We start from the raw sequence: 21,148 nt of genomic DNA on the forward strand, positions 1-21,148 counted from the left end.
AACCCGTTTGCACCGAACCGTTAATAAACCGAACTGTCTATAAATCAAACTGTAATTTCGATCTCACAATAACTCATCAAATCATGATTATGACACTTCAATTAGATTATTGAATAAGAAGAACCTAACAATGTGATAGTAAAACAATAATAATTCATTAATACACTAAACTTTTATAATCTACGTTACTTCGTAATAAACTAGTAACATCAGTATGACTAAACTTGAAAATAACATGATATGTATTTTTAAAATCGATGAGAATTTGTATATAATATAATGCCTAATGCCTAAATATGAAGTGATGAAGTCTCGGCTTAATATAAAACTTGCTAACGAGCAAATAAAAGGTTAGTTAGCAATTACTATGAAATTTCAAACCAAAATTGTTTAACTGCCCGAATCCAAACGACCCGATTAAAAACCGACTTTTTGAAATAAAAAACCGTTTTGAACCATAATTTAGTAAACGTGAAATGGAACTGATCCGAATAACATTAAATCGTATAAAAGGCGAACCCGTCAACAAACCGAACCAAAATAAAACTAAACCGAAAAAGAACCGAACCGTTTCTAACTCGAAACCGTTTCCAACCCGAAACTGTTTGAACCGGTATAAAAACCATTTACACCGAACCGTTAACAAACCGCAACCCAGCTGTACCGAACCATTTACTTCCCGAACCGTTTACAACCCGAACCGAATTAAAATCGCTTAAGAATAAACCGAAGCCGAATCGAACCGATAACTATTTAAACCGAACTAAAACCGACTCGCGATACATTTAAACCGATTTCAAACCGACCCGATTAAATACCGAACCGATTTCAAACCGAACCAAACCCGAACTGTCAAACCGTTTTGACAGTGCTATATACAAGTACATGTAATGGTATTGACAATTATTTAGGCTCTTATTCAAATGTACAAGACACACAATGAGTTTGAAAGGTGCATGCCATGTTTCTTTTCAAGCCATTCACATAATCACGCGCATACTTCGATGTACACGCATAATGTGCATAGTATAGTATCACTAGTCTGGTATATCACAAAAGCTAATACAAAGTATGATACTTATTTTAAGTAAAGTTTACAGAGTATTTATTGGTATATAATTATTGTATGATAGTTAAGGAATTTGTTGTCACTCTCATGTATGTAGCTTATTCCTCTATTAACTAACTAGTGAAAAATAATTTTCGAATCAACTAATAAAGTGAGAATAGACACAAGCTAGGAATAAACGTTACCTAGATGTATATGGTTAATATATATATATATATACCACTTGCCCTCAACTTTATGACTACAATATATAATATGATATTATCATAAACAGCACTATTAACTTAGGTTACATGCATATTTTGTAGTAAAAATATTCTTTCATAATAAGATAGGGTGCAAAGTTGACAATTTAAAAAAGCCTAACCTAAATTTCTACTCCTTTTCTCTTAAAGAAAGGAAAAAATGTCGTAATGTTGACTTATTAATAAAGGTTCTTAGATGCTAATTTGTGATGCTAAAATTTCAACGGGGTACATAATTCAATATTATTAAGTACAAACTTAATTACATTCAAAAGTCAACGAATTCACATAAAAATTAAAGTTAGCTTTAAGCTTTACTAGCTAGACTCCAAAAAAACCATATAGTAATTATACGTGGAGAGTATATTATATTGTTAATAGTTGTTAAATTAATGTTGATGTAGTAGATAATTTGTTACATAATTAATCATATTTGCAATTATAAATTTATAAGTGGAGATTGAGTATGCAATAACTAATTAATTTATATAAACAAGTTTTGTGTGGATGACAAAAAGAATAATTTGTACAATGGACGGTGCATTGAGTTGTTTCTTATAGGCATCAATAGACGAAGGTGCTTGGAAACCTATGGAAAATTGAAAGGTTATTTAAATTTTAAAAAGAATTGAAAAAAAATAAATTATTGCTTAACAACTATTATAAAGAGATTTGAGTCAATAAAATAGATGAAAAAGGAATATTGTTTACGTATAGTTTCTTATTGTTAAAAAAATGAAAAGAAAAGTTATTACTAACTTTGTTCCTAAAATGCTATTATATTTGCAGTTTGCTTGGCATTCAACTTTCAATGCACGCATTTGATCCTTAGTTATTTTCAATAATATATTAGTAAAAATTATGAAAAATTAATTAAAAAACAAAGAAAAGAACATTAAAATTGTTATAAATTCAACAAGATTATATATAATTATGCATGTTTAATCTATTATCTAAAACTTTAATTTTATCATGGTATTGAATAATTTTTGTATTTTTCTCGATTGAAACAAGTACATCTATGAAAGTAACAGAAGATCAACGTAGGCATCTCAACATGTAAATAATATCATTTCGTTTCAAAACATTAAGCATATATGAGGAGTAAGGATTGTACGTATATTATAACAAGTTGCATAATATTTGGGTTAAATTAGTGGATGATATGCATTGTTGTATGAAAATTTTGATCTGTGTACAATTATTGTAAAAATTGTTTAAGAATTGAAATAAATTTTACTATACTAAGAAAATAAAATCTATAAATCATTGATCGACTTAATTTATTTAAACTAAGGAAAATAATAAAATCATGTTTTAACATCAAATGCCTAAAGTTTCGATTAAACTCAGATATCAAAATACTCTGTAACATAACGCACGTGTGTTCTCATGTGCATGTTTGAAGAAAGTGTAAATTTGTACTTTAATAAATTGCTACACAAAGATATTTAAAGTGCCAATATCTCAAAACTATTCTTGTCTTTACTAATTTCCACTACTTTTTTTTCTTTTTCTTTTTTTGCAAATTTAAAAATGATATTCTTTCATTGTGAACTCAAAAATCGAACCTCTTTAATGGGCATCAATCAACCGTGTTGTTAAAGAAATAAATTGAACCCATTTCAAATTATGTAAAGGACCTTCTTGATTTTTTGCGTCCTGCATGCTTTTTCATTAGAAATTTTAAAATAATCTTGTCTCTAATTGTTTTTTTATTGTTATATTTAACTGTTATAGAATGAAAAAAAAAGTAAAGATAACTTGCTGTCAGTCTAACACAACACGTACGATATGATATAACAAGTGGGTTAAGTTGCGCATGAGTTCCATTTAAACAATCTACGTAAGTCTAACATGACACAATGTTTTCTTAGCTTGTTCTAAATACAGCTTATCTGCGCGATGCTTGCTGACATGACAAGTGGACTTGTATGGCTCCATTGTGTACAACTCTATCAAGTATTAACCTCTTGGATGATGAACATGCTTAGAGTCAAAAGGTAAATCTAAAAGCTAAGCTCTCTTGTTCAATTTATGAGCCCCTTTACCATAAAGTATGACTAATTTTGAGTTCCAGATGTTTAATAACCCAATACTTCAGTAATCTCAAAACCAAAAAAATTGAAAACAACACCTTCTACTAAACAAGTTATCAAGTATGAAAAGCCGGACAGCCGGTAAATCATGTGTAACGATAACTTTTATGTGATTTAGGTGATTAAACATATATGTCACCCGCAAACATATTGTATGCATCAAATTAAATGACACCTGTAAACACGTAATCCGTTGTACACAAGTATTAGCCGAAGTTTGATTACACTGTTGGCTCTTTTTTTAATGAACAGTTCCTAGAAGTATTAGATTCTCACCCAACTGCAAGAAACTGCAGTCCAACACCTCAGAAAAAATAATTTTTTTTTTTTTTTTTTGAAAAAAAACAGCAGAGTCCTCTGAATTAGCAGAGACATTAATTAATGTGCTCTTGGAATGGTAATGCTTTTTGATTCTCTTTCCAAAAAAGATTTCCAGCTTTTGTCATTATCTTTTCATGTATACCTCTCCTTTTTATTTATAGGCACAAAGTTCAGCTTGTTTACAAGTTTACACACCCCTATACTATTTTTCATTGATTTATTGTATATTCATATATTCTCCCACTTTTTTTTTGATATAAATAGGCCATCATACTTGGGTTTTTTTTCATTGTATTTTCCTTTCACTTTTATTATTACATATATTTGCTAATAGGGTGTTTTGCTAGTAATCTTTGTAGCAACTTCAATATGAGCTATTCAAATTACTCAACTGGGTCTGGTGAGTTCGTTTTTTCGTGTTCAAAGTGTGTTTGATGCATATGTGTAGACGTGTATTGATAAGATTGCGTACATCTGGACCTGTTAACTCCGCTATATGTGGGAGTCTTCTAAGACTTGAGGCATTGGAGTTGTGGTGTTGTTAATTGTTGTGTGTATTGACATTGAATTTTTGAGCTCATTTGCTATGGATTGTATTATTGTTAGGTGCAAGAGGTGCAAGGAGAACGTTCGAGTTTGGGAGGACACATGTAGTTAGGCCTCGAGGGAGGCATCTTGCTACAATTGTTTGGCTACATGGACTTGGTGATAATGGATCAAGGTCCTCATTCTCTCTTGTTTATCTCTTATGTTCATTTGTTGTAATGACTAGAAATGGTGTTGGAAATCACTAATTGTGTCGCGTTGTTTATCTCATGAATCATGACAGTGTTCAATTACACAATATTAATCTTAGAGTTCGAATCATTGTTATTTGAGCCTAAATCCTGTTTTCCTCATTGCTCTTATTTGCATCATGAGTTAGTCTTAATTCTTGCTAAGTTTTGCTTTCTCTTGCAATCTGTTTTCCATGATTGTTGTTCGACCTTTATTCGTTCCTTTTCGTGTCTCTTTTGAGTCCTTGACAACTTTGGAATCATTTTAATACACATTGCTTGCATTGTGGACTGCTTTACACTGATTCTCTTACATCATTGAGTGAGAGAGGTAATGAAAAACGTTTTTGGTATCGAACTTTTATTCATAATTCATGCCTATAACACACTTGCTAATAGCAGTTCCTAGTAGATCATTCCAAATTAGTCCCCCTTCATCTAGAGCTATAGCTGTATTCCTTTTTCCTTTCCCTTTTTTCGCCTTTGGAGGTTCGAGTCTTTTTCCATGTCTTTAATTATCTTTAGATGATATTGTTAATTTATACATTTTACAATACATTATGTTAGTAGCATCTTTTAAAATCTGTTGAAGTGCCAAGTCAAATTATGGAATTAAAAACTTTCAACATTCTTCCTGCAATACCTTCTTATTCTTGTGCAATTGGTTTTCTTGCAGTGCTTGTCAGCTCTTGGAATCTCTTCCTCTACCAAATGTAAGCATCCTTGCTTTACACCAAAACGCGGTTTCATACCTTCTGCTATTATTTCTAAGAGTCGAATGTTGTTGAGGCGTTGTACAACTCTTTGCTGATACAAATATGCATTGTGATGCAGGTTAAATTTATATGTCCAACAGCTCCAACTCGCCCTGTGGCATTACTTGGTGGATTTACATGCACAGCATGTAAGCCAGCTTTCTTTATTTCCTGAAAATTTTCATGTTATAATTACATCTATATTACTTAATTCCTTTTGGTTTTTCTAGTATTTTACTTTTGTGAGGAAAGCTGATCTAAGTTCCTTCTCTGTATGTATAATAGGGTTTGATGTAACGGAGATTTCAGAGGACAGTCAAGACGATCTTGAGGGATTGGATGCCTCGGCGTCACATATTGCAAATCTATTGTCAACAGAACCTGCTGATGGTATCAGTCTGAACTTTTGCACTGCAAGAGTAAATGTAGCAATAATATGATAAAACCTTATTACATACAATTAGTTTATAATAGCTGTGTTTTTTCATATACTAGTGCAACCCAACCAGAATACAAATACAAATGTTTGTGAGTTTCATTTTACACCTGCTGTTAAATTGACAGTCTGATGATTTTTTGCTTTTCTTAACAGTTAAACTTGGTATTGGAGGATTCAGTATGGGTGCTGCTGTTGGTCTATACTCAGCATCCTGCTTCGCTGTAGGGAAATACGCGAATGGAAACTTTTATCCAATCAATTTGAGGGCAATAGTTGGACTTAGTGGTTGGCTTCCAGGTGCAAGGTATACTAAAGATTTCCTGAGTATGCAACTAATGTGTTTTCATTGTTCTGATAAAAACCAAGTTTTTGTTTCTCACTCGATTTTCATTGTTCCAGGAGTTTGAGGAACAAGATGGGAGGTTCAAATGATGCTGCAAGGAGGGCCGCGTCCTTGCCAATTTTCCTCTGTCATGGAAAATGTAAGTCCTTCTGTACATTTTCTCCTTCATACTTCAGTTCAGAGACAAGCAGTCGAGCCATTTTACTCTGTTTGATAATATAAACAATATGTTAATAACTCGGTTATACACTTAACCATTACCATTCTAAACTTCACAAGACAAGTATGATAATTCTTGTATGATGTTTCATTTTCTTTGAGGTGATAAGTGTTTAATGAACATCGATTTGCCTCATCCTTTAATCGTATTTTTGGTCAGTCATAGCAAATGATGCATAAAGCACTATTAAAATTGCTGACAGTTGCATACCATTGCTAACATCACCAATTTGCTCTTGCAGCTGATGAAGTAGTTGCATACAGATTCGGTGAGAAGTCTGCTCAAGCCTTGACTTCAGCTGGATTTCGAAATCTCACATTCAAAAACTTTGATGGGTATGTACAAGCCTAAATTTCTTCTGCAACAACAACTATTAATCACCTGCAGTCCATCTGTTATACCGGCTTTTGCCTTGTTTTATCTTTTCAATTTTAGAGGACTAATGTTTGGTCATAATGCAGGCTTGGTCATTACACTATTCCTATGGAGATGGATGAAGTATGCAACTTCTTGGTATCGAGGTTGGGGCTCGAATGCTTCCGCTGAAGGACTCAACCATAACTTCGAAACTTTGTTCAGTACATGCTTCATAACATTCATGAGGAAGGACTTCTGAGTTTTGTTCTGACCTGTAAACAAAAAACAGTGGGATGGTTGGTTGAAGAATATAGTTTGAGGGCATACAGTATAGTTTGGTTTGCAGATATTCTATGATACGTTTTCGGCTATAAGCCTGTTATCCAATAAGATTATGTATTTTTTTTTTGAAATTTCATTTGGTTTTTTACATTAGGTTGTTTTTGGGGGATTGGTTTCTAGGCTTGTAGCTAATGAGATTGGTTGTTCTACACTTCTACTATATGATTATTAGAATATTTACTTTATTTAAATCGAATTCTAGTGTATTGAGGCTTATCTTCATGTATGCATATTATACAGTATTCTTTTTGCCTACAAAGATATAAAGTAATTTTACATACTCCGTCTGTCTCAAATTAATTGTAACATTTGACTTTACATGGATTATGAAACACTTGTTTGTTATAGTTTCTTCTACTTAAAGTTTTTGGAGTTTTTGTCATGCAACAAGCCAATAGTAGTCGTAACGTTGTTTCTTAAGGAATACAAAGTATATTGGAAAATTAAATATGAAATTATGACTGGTATTCAAAATTTTTTAATTTTGAGAATAATATGTCTCATCTTGTGTCTTACCTCTTTTTAATATTGACGTGTCAAACTTTGAAAAATAGGAGATTAAACTTATTTACAAACATGTTAAAGAATCTCTTTTGCAATGATCTGACGATGAAGTTAATATGATGAATTAGATCACATAGGTGGAATTAAAAACATGGTTGAGTAAGAAAGAATTGAAGCGAGAACTTAATAGAAAGTCAAAATATTGAACAAGTATCATTTCCTCAAACTACTTTTCACTTCTTTTACTTGCTACCAAGTGAAACTCTTTACCAAAAAATTAAAGCTCAAAGCATTTTTATACCAAAATTATCATTCTTAGTTTTCTTAGAAAAAATTTCGATTACTCTTCTAAAACATCTTTGATACGAAATATACTGTAAGAAATCAATCTCTGTCATACAGAATACTTTAATCACCACTCAAAAAAAATAAGATTGAACGGCCAATCAATCTACTTCATCCAATTCAATATTCAACAACGGAGTAATTATATTTCCCAAAATTGCCCTAATTCAAAAAGTCCAAATTACCCCTGTATGCAACAATGCAAGAAATGCCAATCCCCTCCAATTCAAACAAACAAACCAACTAAAACCCTCTCAAAATTTTTAGGGTTTAACAACCTCCATTGTTGTATTTCTCTCACCCCCAAATTTTGTAGGGTTTAACACAACACTCATTCTCTCTCACTCACTCTTTCACCCCCTAAAACCCTAATCCACCATGAATTACAGGTTCCAGAATCTTCTAGGAGCTCCTTACAGGGGAGGAAACGTCGTCGTTTCCGGCAATAATCAGCTAATTTCATCGGTGGGTAATCGGATTTCAATCACCGACCTTATCAAATCGAATACAATAACATTGCCTTGTCAATTTTCTGCGAACATCATTCGTATCGCGGTATCGCCAGATGGGAACTTCATCTTGGCCGTTGATGAGAATAGCAGGGCTCAATTCATCAATATCCACCGTCGGATTGTTCTTCATAGAATCACTTTCAAGGGTAAAGTTTCTGCTCTTCAATTTAGCCCAAATGGGCAGTTTATTGCTGTTGCTGTTGGTAAATTGATTCAAATTTGGCGTTCACCTGGTTTTAGGAAGGAATTTTTTGCATTTGAATTAGTTAGAACTTTTGCTGATTTTGATGATACGGTTAGTTGCTTGAATTGGAGCCCTGATTCGGGGTATTTGATTGCGGGTTCGAGGGATTTGACTGTTAGGTTGTTTTGTTTGAGGAAATTGAAGGAATTTAAGAATAATAAGCCATTTTTGTTTCTGGGTCATAGAGATGTGATTGTGGGTGTGTTTTTTGGGGTTGATAAGAAGACGGGTAAGGTTTCACGGGTTTATAGTGTTTCCCGTGATGGGGGGTTGTTTAGCTGGGGTTGCCCTGATTTTGATGATAGTTTGGGTGGAAAAGGTGAGAAGGATGAGGAAATGGCTGACCCGCCTTCTCCCGGGACACCTGAAAAGATGGACGAGGAAGGTGGCATTGGCGGTGATGGTGTCATTGCTGTTGTTGATGTGAAGAAGAAGAAAGAGTTTGATGAGAAAGAAGGGGACTTTGGGGATGAAGGGAGTGAGTTTCTTCTGCATAAGCTGAAGTGGGAGTTGCTTAAGAAGGATTATTTTATGCAAGCGCCTGCTAAAGTGACTGCGTGTGATTATCACCAGGGGATTGATATGGTAGTTGTGGGGTACTCGAGTGGAGTTTTCGGGTTGTACCAAATGCCTGATTTTGTTTGCATACATCAGTTGTCAATATCACGAGAGAAGATCACAACTGCTGTTTTTAACGACTTGGGTAACTGGTTAACCTTTGGATGTGCAAGGCTTGGGCAGCTGCTTGTTTGGGAATGGAAGTCAGAGAGTTATATTTTGAAGCAGCAAGGCCATTATTTTGACGTAAATTGTCTTGCTTATTCACCCGATTCACAGCTCTTGGCTACTGGAGCTGATGATAACAAAATCAAGGTGAGAGACAACATTGGATATATAGCAGTCTGTTTTTAAGTTTTGCTGCAGTGCTGCTTATTCCCTCCATTTGGTATCCAATTTTTTGAGCATCAAATCTCTAAATTGGCATGTTGTTCTGAAAGGTTTTGAATTTAAATGTACATGTCTTGCATCATATATTGCAGATTTGCATTTGTGCTCTATGATGGCAGCCTTTGCTCATTTGGCAGGTTCCTATGACTAGATGCTTAAGTTTACATCTTTTTTGTAGGTTTGGAATGTTTCCTCTGGCTTTTGTTTTGTGACATTTCCTGAGCATACTAATGCAGTCACAGCCCTCCACTTTATGGCTAATAATCATAGCCTCTTAAGTGCATCTTTGGATGGAACAGTTCGTGCATGGGATCTTTTCCGGTATCGAAACTTTAGGACATTTACTACCCCTTCTTCGAAGCAGTTTGTTTCTTTGACTGCTGATCAGAGTGGTGAAGTGATATGTGCTGGAACATTAGATTCATTTGAGGTAAGCATATACTTTGTAATTTATAGGTTTTGTCCTCATGGTGGTATGTTATTATTTGTTCGAAACATGTCTAACACAATGTATTGTATTGTTTCTGCTCAGATATTTGTTTGGTCAATGAAAACAGGACGCTTGCTAGATGTTCTAAGTGGTCATGAAGGGCCTGTTCATGGATTAATGTTTTCTCCGTCAAATGTATGAATTCTTTTCATCTTTCCTCTGACTTTTTGTAGTTGCATTTGTTACTTAACTTGCCAATTTTTTTTTTTATTAATTTTTTTTTTTTTTTTGATGGAATGAAGGACTTTACACTGTTGTGGTGACCCCATATATCACACCAATTTTCTTCTATGTCCTCACCTATAAGGCTACAAAGTCAATTAGTAAGGCTATGTTGAACATGTATGACTATAATTTGATCTTATCTGTAAAATATCCTTAAGAAGAAAAAATATCAAATGAGATGTCATTAGATTCATATAAATGTGAACATTGTTTTAGATTGGTTTTTACACTTCCCTTTTTCATTTGTCCTAAATTAATTTTTACATTTCATTTTTAGTAAATCTCACACTTTTATTTTAATAAAACCTGGGCTGTTCTAAACATTTTAGGGGCCCTGTTTGAGACATTTGAGTATTGTAATATGATATGGTATTTTAGAATATTTTCAAATAAAGAAAATTGTGTAGAGTATATATTACTAGGGCCCGATTTCTAATTTTAGAACAGGGCTCCTAAAATGTTTAAGATGGCCCTGACTGGAAGTTTGGAATCACCCATAGTCTTTCTCTTCCTTATTGCCTCCATTAGCCACTCTCTTTCTCTCATCTCTCCCTAAACACCTACTTGCTTATGAAATCTCACATATCTCACCAACACAAACAAATTGAAGAACCCTAATTCTCTACCACCATTTGGGGGTTCTTGAAACCTATTGTGTTTGCTCAAACCAATCAGAACATCACTCAAACTAAGTTGAAGTGGATTGTTGTATTTGGAAAATTAGGTTTTGAAGAGAATAAGGTTATAGCCTTATAGGTGGAAACTTCTGCTCAACTATGTTATTTGGACTCTTCATTTCATATCTGTGCTTGATTCTTAACATTTCGACATGAGTATGGACTCATTAATACTTCATTTTGGGCCAAAATCATTCAATTTTTCAAAAGATAGTCAAGTTGGACACTTTGACACTTACCTGTGTCAATATTAGTACCTAAGTCTGAAACATTATCTGTCAACCATTTTTCTCCCGCATCACTAGCACAGGGTTATGGTCAATACATAGAAGATCCAAGCATGGAAACACTCCTCCCAAAATGATCTAACCTTTGGCGGCTAAGTCTAAGGATGTTCTTTTTGTGTCCCAAAAAAAAGTTAAATAGTACTCCCTCCGTTTTAAAATGATATTATCACTTTCCATTTTGTGTGTTTCAAAATGATCTTCCCATTTTCTATTTTAATGCCTCACTTATGATCTTCCCATTTTCTATTTTAATGGTCCCAATCCAAATAAATTGTCCCAATGTACTTTATTCCAAAATAATAAGTGGTCCCAACGTATTTTATTCCAAAAAACGATGGTCCCATTGTATGATGTCCAATTGTACTTTATTTCAAGATTTTTTCCTTACCTTAATTTACACACAACTAGAAGTTGGACATAAAGTACAATTGAGAAGATCATTTTGAAAAGGTGGGAATAAATCCATACTCTCAGGGAGGGTAAAAATTCCTTAAGCTTGTGTTTTTCTTAATTCAAGTTTGAATTTGGTTGAGGATAATGTGGGTTGGAAGTTTAGAGATTTGTTGATTGGAGGATTTAGCTATAAAATGGTTAGCCATGGAAGGAGGAGGATGAGTAACTCATAGAAGCATTTCTATGTGATAAAGTATTTTGGGGCGGGGGAGGAGTTGGTGTCTGGAGTTCTTTTGAGATAATATTTGAGGCTCTGTGAGTCTTTTTCTTTCACTAAGCAGGGTAAAACCTGCTGGCTGCACTTGATGCCTTTATTTAGTTATTGGCGTTTCTTCCTTGGTTAATGTATGTAAGCTACTAAACATATTAATGGAAGTTAAATCTTCTAAGACAAAATGTTAAATGTTTTTTTTGGCTTGACCTTTTACTTGCAGGCAATATTGGCTTCGTCTTCATGGGACAAAACTGTGCGGCTGTGGGATGTTTTTGAAGGGAAGGGTTCCGTTGAGACATTTCAACATGTCCACGATGTTCTTACTGTTGTTTACCGTCCAGATGGGAAACAACTAGCTTGTAGTACATTAGATGGCTTAATTAATTTCTGGGATCCTCTTGACGGTGCATTAATGTATACTATTGAGGGTCGTCGAGATATTGCTGGAGGTCGGTTGATGACCGATCGCAGATCCGCAGCTAACTCTACCTCAGGAAAGTACTTTACAACCTTGAGCTATTCTGCTGATGGAAGTTACATACTGGCTGGTGGCAGTAGCAAATTTATTTGTATGTATGATATCGCTGAGCAGGTTTGTCTTCTTCTGATTCTCCCCACTTCAACTTCCCCTGCTTATGTTTTCTTTATCTGGTGCTTGTATGTTCTACTTTTTTGTGCTGCCATTTTCTTTATAAAAAAACGTGTAAAGTTTATATGCAATCTTTTCTCAGCAAAATAATTTCCTCCTTGTAGCATGTGTGTCTTGTACCCCAACTGCATTTCTTGTAGACCTACATTAGCTCTCCTGCAGCCATGGAAAAATACAGCAGAGAGCAAAGTAATGAAATTTTATAAGTAATAGAGGAAAGACGAGACTAAGGCAAATGAGGGGTGGGAGTGTTCTGCTGTATGGAGATTTCTCTTAGACTCTAACTTGATCTGACTTTTTAGCAAATGGCAAACACTAGTGCTAAGGCCAAATTTCTCTCTGGCTGTGGTTTTAGCTTATAGATCTGTGGTCTTAAGTTCTTTTTAGGATTATTGGTCATTATGTGGAATAAGGAGGCATATCTCAACTTGCCTTTGTTGCATGGTGGTGGTTGAAATGCAACTCTAATACATAGGTTTCTACTATCAAGAAAAAATTGGATCAATATTTGTGTTTATTGGTGTTTCAATTTTTTGCTTTCAAAGTTCAAATGCTTGACTACAATTTACTCAACTTTAGGGATGAAATCTTTCCTATAATGGCTATAATTTAGTTGTCATATTCCTGGATGCGGAGTCTGAATTTCTGCGTTTTTTTCTTTTGGTATTTAGTCATGAATGTTCTACTTTCTTCCAATTGTATTCCTTGGATTAAAAAAAAAAAATTATTGTCTATGGGTTACGTTATGCACTTCCTATATCTAGTATAACTGGTTATACTTATTCTTGGATTTCTTCTGTGGCTCAGGTATTGTTACGTAGGTTTCAAATAACTCACAACCTTTCACTTGATGGGGTCCTGGATGTCTTAAACTCTAAAAAGATGACAGAAGCTGGTCCTCTGGAATTGATTGATGATGACAATAGTGATACAGAGGAAGGCATTGACAAACAAACACGAGGAAAACTTGGTTTGGATTTGCCAGGATCTATGCCTAACCGTGGGAGGCCTGTGATTCGAACAAAGTGCCTCAGAATTGCACCTACTGGGCGCAGCTTTGTGGCGGCAACAACAGAGGGAGTTCTGGTTTATTCAGTGGACGAATCCTTTATTTTTGATCCTACTGACCTTGACATTGATGTTACTCCTGAGGTACACACTTGTATTTCTTTCATTTTCCAACATTGCGCCTTTTCTGCATCTTATGTCTTTTGCTTTCACTGAGTAATGATAATCTTTCACGTTCCCTTCCCCATTCTCGGTAGCTATATTGCATTGTTTTGGAGGACAGAAAATGTGTGGAGTGGACTTTGCTATGGGCCTATGGTTGATTAATGTGTATTTCACTCCATTTGTTTTACTTTTGTTTAGTATCTTGATATTTTTGTTATACATTTTTTCTTAGTTTTGTCTCTGATGAGAGGAAAAATTCCATTGGTGCTGTAATATCTATCCTAAGACAAATGCCTTTCTGCTCTTTTCAGGCAGTTGATGCAGCACTCAATGAAGATCAACATAGCAGAGCTCTGATCCTCAGTCTTAGATTAAATGAAGACTCACTCATGAAAAAATGTATTCTTTCTGTCAATCCTGCTGACATACCAGCTGTTGCTTCATCAATCCCTTTCAGATACTTGCAAAGATTAATAGAGGCATTGACAGAACTTTTGGAGGGCTGCCCTTATTTGGAGTTCATTCTTAGATGGTGTCAGGTTTGTATCTAAGTCTTAACTAATTGAGGTGCAAACTGTTGTCTGTGATACGATCTTTTCTGCTGTCCTGCTGGCCCTAATTTCTATATTCTGTCTTGCAGGAAATCTGCAAAGTTCACGGTCATTCTATCCAACAAAATTCCAGGAACTTGCTTCCAGCCCTGAAATCGCTACAGAAAGCCATTACTAGTTCCCATCAAGATTTGGCAGAGATGTGCTCCTCAAATGAATATTCACTAAGATATTTGTGTTCAACAACCTTGAAGAAATGACGTGGTGGTAACACCATCCAAATGTAGGCCTTGTACACAGCTCACTATTCATGATAAATTTTTTTTGTTGCAATTGTATTACTTCTGTACTAATATTTGTAGTTTAGTTCAAAATACAAAAATCCAAGTTTTCCCACAAGCTCACGATTTTGATAACAGAACAACGATTTTCATATAGTGATATGGTATCAATACAAAATTTCTGAGTCGCGACTTGATCAAATTGTTTTAGAGATTGATACAAATTTAATTCTTTCTCAAACGTTTTTGTTATTTTACTCCCTCCGTCCCAGAAAGAACGACCCATTTGGGTTGATTTCGCGGGTATTAAGAAAGTCAAATAGAAAGAAGTAAAAGTATTTAAGTATGTTGGAAAGATAAATTTACATGGGGTTTGTAAAAAAGTAGAGAGCGAAAGTAATAAAAGTACATAGAGAAACAAAATTTTATCCAATTTTATATGGAGAAGCTAATTTTGCACAAATATTATTGCAAATTGGTGGGGATTTTAATGCAAATGAGTCATTCTTTTTTGGACTAAAATTAGGTCAAATGGGTCGTTCTTTCGGGGACGGAGGTAGTACTTATTTAAATTTTTAAAGAAAACTCAAGCGGTTGTATTATCATTGTAAATCAATCAATTAAGATAGACTGATAGAACCGGTAGCTTGGTTCTCTAACCTACATCAATTAGCTTTCTTCACTAGTCATTTTGGGTCAGTACATTTTGGATTTTGGGTGAACAATGCACGTTCATGACTTAGATTTTTTGAGTTTCAGTTGAGCCAAAATGGGCTATTGATGTTTTTCATTTCTGAGTTCGATTAATCTTACCACATTTCAATCAATGTGTACCCAAAATAACATATTATACTAAACATAGATACAATTTTTGAAAAATATTTTGTTCTTCCTTTTTTTTTTACAAAAAATTGTACTTTAAAAACATACAATTATAAATATGACGTATACCTATTCTTAGGTCGATTAGGTTAGACACAATTCATACAGTATTTCTCAGGTTAAATCAAAATTTTTTCTTTTAGTTTTCTCAAATACGAAATATGTCTATGGAATGTACTCTACATAGTATTAGCTTCATGGCAAAATCGCTTCCTCCCACACTCAAAGTGCCTAGGCCGGGAGGACCTGTGAGAAGTTCCGGACTCCTTACCCATCTAAATAAAAATCGCTACATGGCAAAATTACCATGAAGCCCCTGTGCTAGTGCTGGTCCCTCACTCTCTCTCCTCCATTCTAAATAAAAATCGCTACGTTGCGCCGCTGCTCCCTCACTCTCTCTCCTCCATTGCAGAGCGTACTCTGTATTCTCCATTAAATTGCCATCTAAGCTTTCCTGCCTCCATTGTAAACAGCTTCCAAGGTAAGATATTGTTTTCAATAATCAGAATATCAATTTCACAATTTAGGGTTTATTATAAATTCAATAGTCAGTGTTCTCAATTTAGGGTTCTTCTACGATAAATTATTGAAGAGAATTTTTTTTGCTATTCATGTTTTTAAGCGAGGAGAATTCAATTTGATAGTTGAGTCAAATTTGGTTGTGAATATGTTGCAGAACCCTTTAAGGTAGGACGGTCCTCTGCCATGGAAGCTTCTGCTAAGAAGAGTTCTATGAAAAAATCAAGTAAAAAGAGAAGGGCACCTGAAATTGATGATGCTCTACTTTCAGAAAATATTATAGCATATGGTAATGATTTTTTGCTTTATTTAATTTTCTGGGTGTTTGTTTTTTCTTGTTAATTGATTGATTTGAGCTTTTGATGTAGTTACTTGTATTAAATTTGAGATATTTAGGTATTGTTATTTGATTTTTAGTGTATGTTATTTGATAATAGCTTAGTTTTTGGGGTTTGAAAGAAATGCTTGTTTGGTTGAAGGGTATTTAGGGTTGGCACTTGTGGAATTGGCTGTTGAGGATTGTAATTGATTTGTGGCGAGTTGGATGAATGGATGATGAAGTATTGGATGATAGTTAATTAGTTATGGAGTGATTTGGGGATGGTTTTTTAGGTGTAATTTTGAATTCGAGGCCGGACACGGGCTTTTAGTTAAGTGGTAGAACACGCCTATGATAATTGTGATTGGAAGTCCGAACTCCGAAGGATTCAGGAGCAAGTTTGCTCTTAATCTATATTATGATGTTCATGTTTATAAGTTTGCTCTATGCTTGCAAATTGCAATAAGTAATCATACCTGTCCTTAATACAGATAAAGGAGAAGACACAGATGGGATTCAGATCGATGATAACGAGCCTACAATGGCTGACAAACTTGCTAGTTTAGGCATTGAAAAGAATGATAACACTGAAATTCAGGAAAGTCCAGAACCTTCTCAGACACAGCCTCCCAGTGCAGATTCCATACATGTTTTGTTAAGGCAAGCATTACATGCTGATGATAGCGCACTTCTGTTAGATTGTTTGTACAATCAAGATGATAAGGTTAATTTTCCCCATTTTCTCTTTCTTCATTTTCTTTAAACTTCTGCTATAAAGTTGGACTCATTAATTGATTTCTAACCAGAATGGTTATCATTGACAGGTCATTGCAAACTCTGTTTCACATCTAAATGCAGTTGACATTTTCAAGCTTTTGAACTCTCTACTAGCTATTATCCAGTCAAGGTAAATCAACTTTCTATGTGCAATATCTTTATTGTTTCATCTGGAGGTTAATAAAAAAAAAATGTGTGCCTAATATGCTGTAAATTAAAGAAAATGGTGAGGAAGTCCCATTAGCATAGAGTATGTTGAGGCTTGGATTACAACTCTGTTCCACTGCGAGACATGCTAGAAACCTTGTTTGGAAAACATTTATGTATCCTGGACTTGCAACGCAGACAGATATATCTACTGATGCTTATTACAAAGTATTTCTTAAGTTCTGAGATATGGGACTTGTTTTGAAGTGTTTAAGTGTACCTACATAAGCTTGCTTCTTAGAGTGGGATATAGAAACTTTTGATTGGATTGGAATTCTGAGAAGTATATGCTTGTGTGTTAACTATGACAAAGATTGTGATCTTTTAAAATCCTCCCTTTAACTGCATGATGTTCCTGTTCCATTCCCATTGGACCTAATATGAGTTCACTTGGATGGTTACTTTTTCCCCTAAACATGTTATCCCCATTTGATTATTTACTCCAATTTTATTCTTATAATTTTATTATTATCGCCTAAATTCTTGCACACCTGAATTATATTGGTTCAGTCTGTCCTTGATTTTACTTCAGCTGAATAGTTGTTGGCTTCAAGTAATTTTTTAATTAATTTGCTGCAATGATCATTGAAGTCCATAAAGTGTACGCCAAAATTAACATATTAGATAAATGATTAGGCATACATTAATTCACGTATCAATTAGCACTTTAGAAAGAGTAGCAAAATGCCACAATTAGACTTAGTTTTCCTCAGCTTATTTTTGTTCAGTTTTATCATCAATTTTTATCAAGTTTTTATAAAAAACTTTTCTTTGCTTAATCTAACTTATTTAAGCTGAAATTAACTTATCTTGCTGAAGTTTAATTATACTTTGAATTTGCTAACTTATTTTTGATGAAACTATTTTAACAAGTTGAAGTGAATAGAGCCTTAGTTAGGAAGTTAATATTCACCAATATACATGCTCGTCCAAAGACTTTAAAAACTAAAGCCATGAATGTTTTCTCCATTATTATGAAAACCTGATTGAAATTGTTTGTCTAGGCTTTCAATACTAAAGTCAGAAATGTTTTCTCCATTCTAATGAAAGCCAAAGTGAAATATTTTATTATGTATCCACAGTCCAAACTTAATTATCCTTATTTTTAGGAATAATTTGGTAGAAAACTGAATTGATTATGTAGCTTTTATACCAGACAAATTCAGCTTTATGTTTGTTCCAACAGCTCAGTTCAATAACTTCAATTCTAGTGGAAAAGTACATTCTGCAATCTGACTGTTTAGCTAGCAGAACAGTATTATAGATTTATAGATGGTGATGTCATGATGCAAATATGCTTTGTAAAGAGCTATGGTGGATATTTTCTTGTTGCAAGTAGCTTCAAGCTATGGTCACTGTATAAGATGGTGGCCTATCAGTTCATTGCTGAACATTTTTGAATGCATTGCAATTCAACATGGCTGGAAGCCTGGAAATTTTTATCATGGTGTTGGCTAGAGTAGGATCAAGTCTAAAATGTTATTTTTCTGTGATGACAGGGGTGCTGTTTTGGTATGCGCTCTTCCTTGGCTAAGGAGTTTACTTCTCCAGCATTCTAGCAGGATAATGTCCCAAGAGTCTTCATTAGCTGCTCTTAATTCGTTATACCAGGTAAAGGTTCCTATCTTACATTTCACATAAATTGAAGTCGAATTTATTGGCTATCTATACCTACTTCATGTATGTTACATTAAAATTATATTATGTGTAATTCATTTTGTTATGTAACATAAGAAAGTACAATGTATTCTCATGTAAAGTTGAAGCAAACTATAGTATCCAGAATAAGAAGCGATTTAATAGAAAATAGTTGAAGTCATTTGTATTTGCTCAGGGCAGTTAGGGGTGTCAGTGTATGCTTCTTTGTCCATTTTTTATAGTTTGAAGTGAAAAGCTGTCTTGGTTTTGGGTTGCTGACCTTGTTCTTGGTTCTTGACAGCTCATAGAATCTCGAGTTGCAAATTTTAATCACTCACTCCAATTGGCTAGCAGTTTGGACCTCCTATATGCTGGGGTAAGTTTTTTCTCAGCCAATGAGTTAATAGAATGTATATATAGGTATACAAGCTCATTATTTTTCCCTTATCGTATTAGGTTGCCGATGAAGGAGTTGACGAGTATGACTCTGGTCCTCCTGTCATTTACGAGGACAAGGATGAAAGCGAAGAAGAAGAATCTGAAGAAGATGCAATGGACACAGATGAAGAGAGTAAAGAACCAGAAGATTTTAGTGGTATAAGCGATGCTGATCTAAGTGAAGGCTTTAGTGACTAAATTACATGACCTTATGTTGCTATTTATAATCCCTTTTTGAGCCCTCAGGGTGGAGGAAAATTTTGTAGTAATTGTGGTGAAATAGGGTATATCTTAAAAACTTTTTGCTGGAAATTAATTACCTTTCATAATCATTTATCATATATCTTAATGTATTAAATTCAGTTATCTTCGGTAGAAATTGTGGGAAATGATTTTGGCACACCAAAATTGATTTGGCACACCCTTATATCAGAGTACAATTATCTATGCTATTCTCATATAAGGGTGTGTCAAAATCAATTAGGGCTTGTTTTATTCTGTATAATTTCAGTTCAGCTCAGCTCAACTCTAATGAGTTCAGTTTAGTTTCTAATTTTCTTCTCTCATAAACAATTCAATCAGCTCAGCTCAATTCCAATCAGCTCAGCTCAGCTCAGTAAACCAGAATAGGCCCTTAGTGGTTTGCCAAAATCACTTTCTAGAAATTGTGCGCATACTATCAATCTATCATAGGTAGAAATTGTGCTATCAATCTATCATAGGCCATAGACTAGTATCAGTGGTATGTGCAATTTACAAATGGTCTTGTGAATTGTAATTGATGTGTCATGCTATATCAAATCAAAGTCAAAGTGCATTCAACAAATCTTATTGAAATTTAGTACTCGCACTATCGAAGTAATTTCCGACATACTTAAAATAGATTTACAAATTGAGGGTGTGATTTGATGGTATCTTAACAAAATGGACAAAAATATACTATCTCAAATAAATTTACAAATTGAGGGTGTGATTTTTCCTCTTTACTTTATGTCAAATCGTTGCAAATAATATGTAACGAAGGTAGTATAAATGTAGATAGTAATGCAAATAAGAGTCGGAAATAGAAGAACACCAAATAAAACTTGGATCACAAAATATTGGAAAATATAAGTGCATCAAATGGTGTGAACAGTCAGTGTATTTAATGTGGTTGTTTCATTGAAAATGAGTTAAAGTCAAATACTTTCTCTAAACTAAGGTAATTTGGTCTCTTAGCCACCAAGGAGTATTATTTCCGACCAAATAGTTTATAAACCATGTCTAGTCATCAATAGTTTAGAGAAGGGCAAACCCATAGTCATTTTCCTAGGTCATCATTTATATCAAATAGTTGCATTTGAAATTACATTTTTTTTTTCTCATCCACAAATATCAAAATTCTTTTTCACCTAATCTTGATAAACTACATACTTTTTTTTTTTCCTTTATCATGTCACGAAAAATACTAAAGTTTGAGTACATTGTCATTTTATAGGAGGGGTCATCATCATTTTTTTTTTTTTACCTTTTTTTTGTCACGACTTAAAGCTTTAATTTAATTGATGAACACTTTTTAGAATTTTATTTTAAATCTCGCGAAAGTAGGAATTTTCGTCGAGTATTGCTATACTAGGCCGCTGTATCTTGGCAGATTCCATAAATAAAGATATCTTTTTGAATGGTCCAACTTCATGCATGACTTTGCTACGTACACTATATCCTTGATCCCCAAGTAAAGTTAAAGCGTTTTAAGTTCTTTTAATTTGTGAATGACGAAAGTTGGACTCATTTGAGGCAAATACCTTTCTATAATATGACTTCTTAATCAAGTGGTAGTGTAAATCATATAAACAATGACTTTATTTGT

At 34.1% G+C, this 21,148-nt stretch overlaps 3 protein-coding genes across 3 annotated transcripts; all 3 read left to right on the forward strand.

The window, feature by feature from the left end:
• Positions 1–3,982: 3,982 nt before the first annotated feature.
• Positions 3,983–7,193, forward strand: LOC145560115 (uncharacterized). Its single transcript, XM_081621376.1, has 9 exons — positions 3,983–4,134; positions 4,341–4,455; positions 5,187–5,223; positions 5,345–5,414; positions 5,551–5,655; positions 5,858–6,008; positions 6,104–6,186; positions 6,509–6,602; positions 6,729–7,193. Exons 1-9 carry the CDS (start codon positions 4,104–4,106, stop codon positions 6,811–6,813), a joined length of 771 nt encoding a protein of 256 aa, XP_081477502.1. The 5' UTR covers positions 3,983–4,103; the 3' UTR covers positions 6,814–7,193.
• An 851-nt stretch (positions 7,194–8,044) lies between these two features.
• Positions 8,045–14,721, forward strand: LOC145560116 (periodic tryptophan protein 2-like). Its single transcript, XM_081621377.1, has 7 exons — positions 8,045–9,444; positions 9,698–9,949; positions 10,052–10,144; positions 12,086–12,457; positions 13,322–13,666; positions 13,999–14,226; positions 14,328–14,721. The coding sequence occupies exons 1-7, from the start codon at positions 8,194–8,196 to the stop codon at positions 14,496–14,498; spliced, it is 2,712 nt and encodes a 903-aa protein (XP_081477503.1). The 5' UTR covers positions 8,045–8,193; the 3' UTR covers positions 14,499–14,721.
• A 989-nt stretch (positions 14,722–15,710) lies between these two features.
• LOC145560117 (uncharacterized) lies at positions 15,711–19,661 on the forward strand. Its single transcript, XM_081621379.1, has 7 exons — positions 15,711–15,882; positions 16,078–16,209; positions 16,731–16,963; positions 17,064–17,146; positions 18,723–18,834; positions 19,163–19,237; positions 19,318–19,661. Exons 2-7 carry the CDS (start codon positions 16,107–16,109, stop codon positions 19,495–19,497), a joined length of 786 nt encoding a protein of 261 aa, XP_081477505.1. The 5' UTR covers positions 15,711–15,882; positions 16,078–16,106; the 3' UTR covers positions 19,498–19,661.
• The last annotated feature ends 1,487 nt before the right edge of the window (positions 19,662–21,148 follow it).

The sequence above is a fragment of the Chenopodium album genome, chromosome 9, assembly GCF_948465745.1.
Source record: "Chenopodium album chromosome 9, dcCheAlbu1.1, whole genome shotgun sequence".
In the NCBI taxonomy this organism is placed as follows: Eukaryota; Viridiplantae; Streptophyta; class Magnoliopsida; order Caryophyllales; family Amaranthaceae; genus Chenopodium; species Chenopodium album.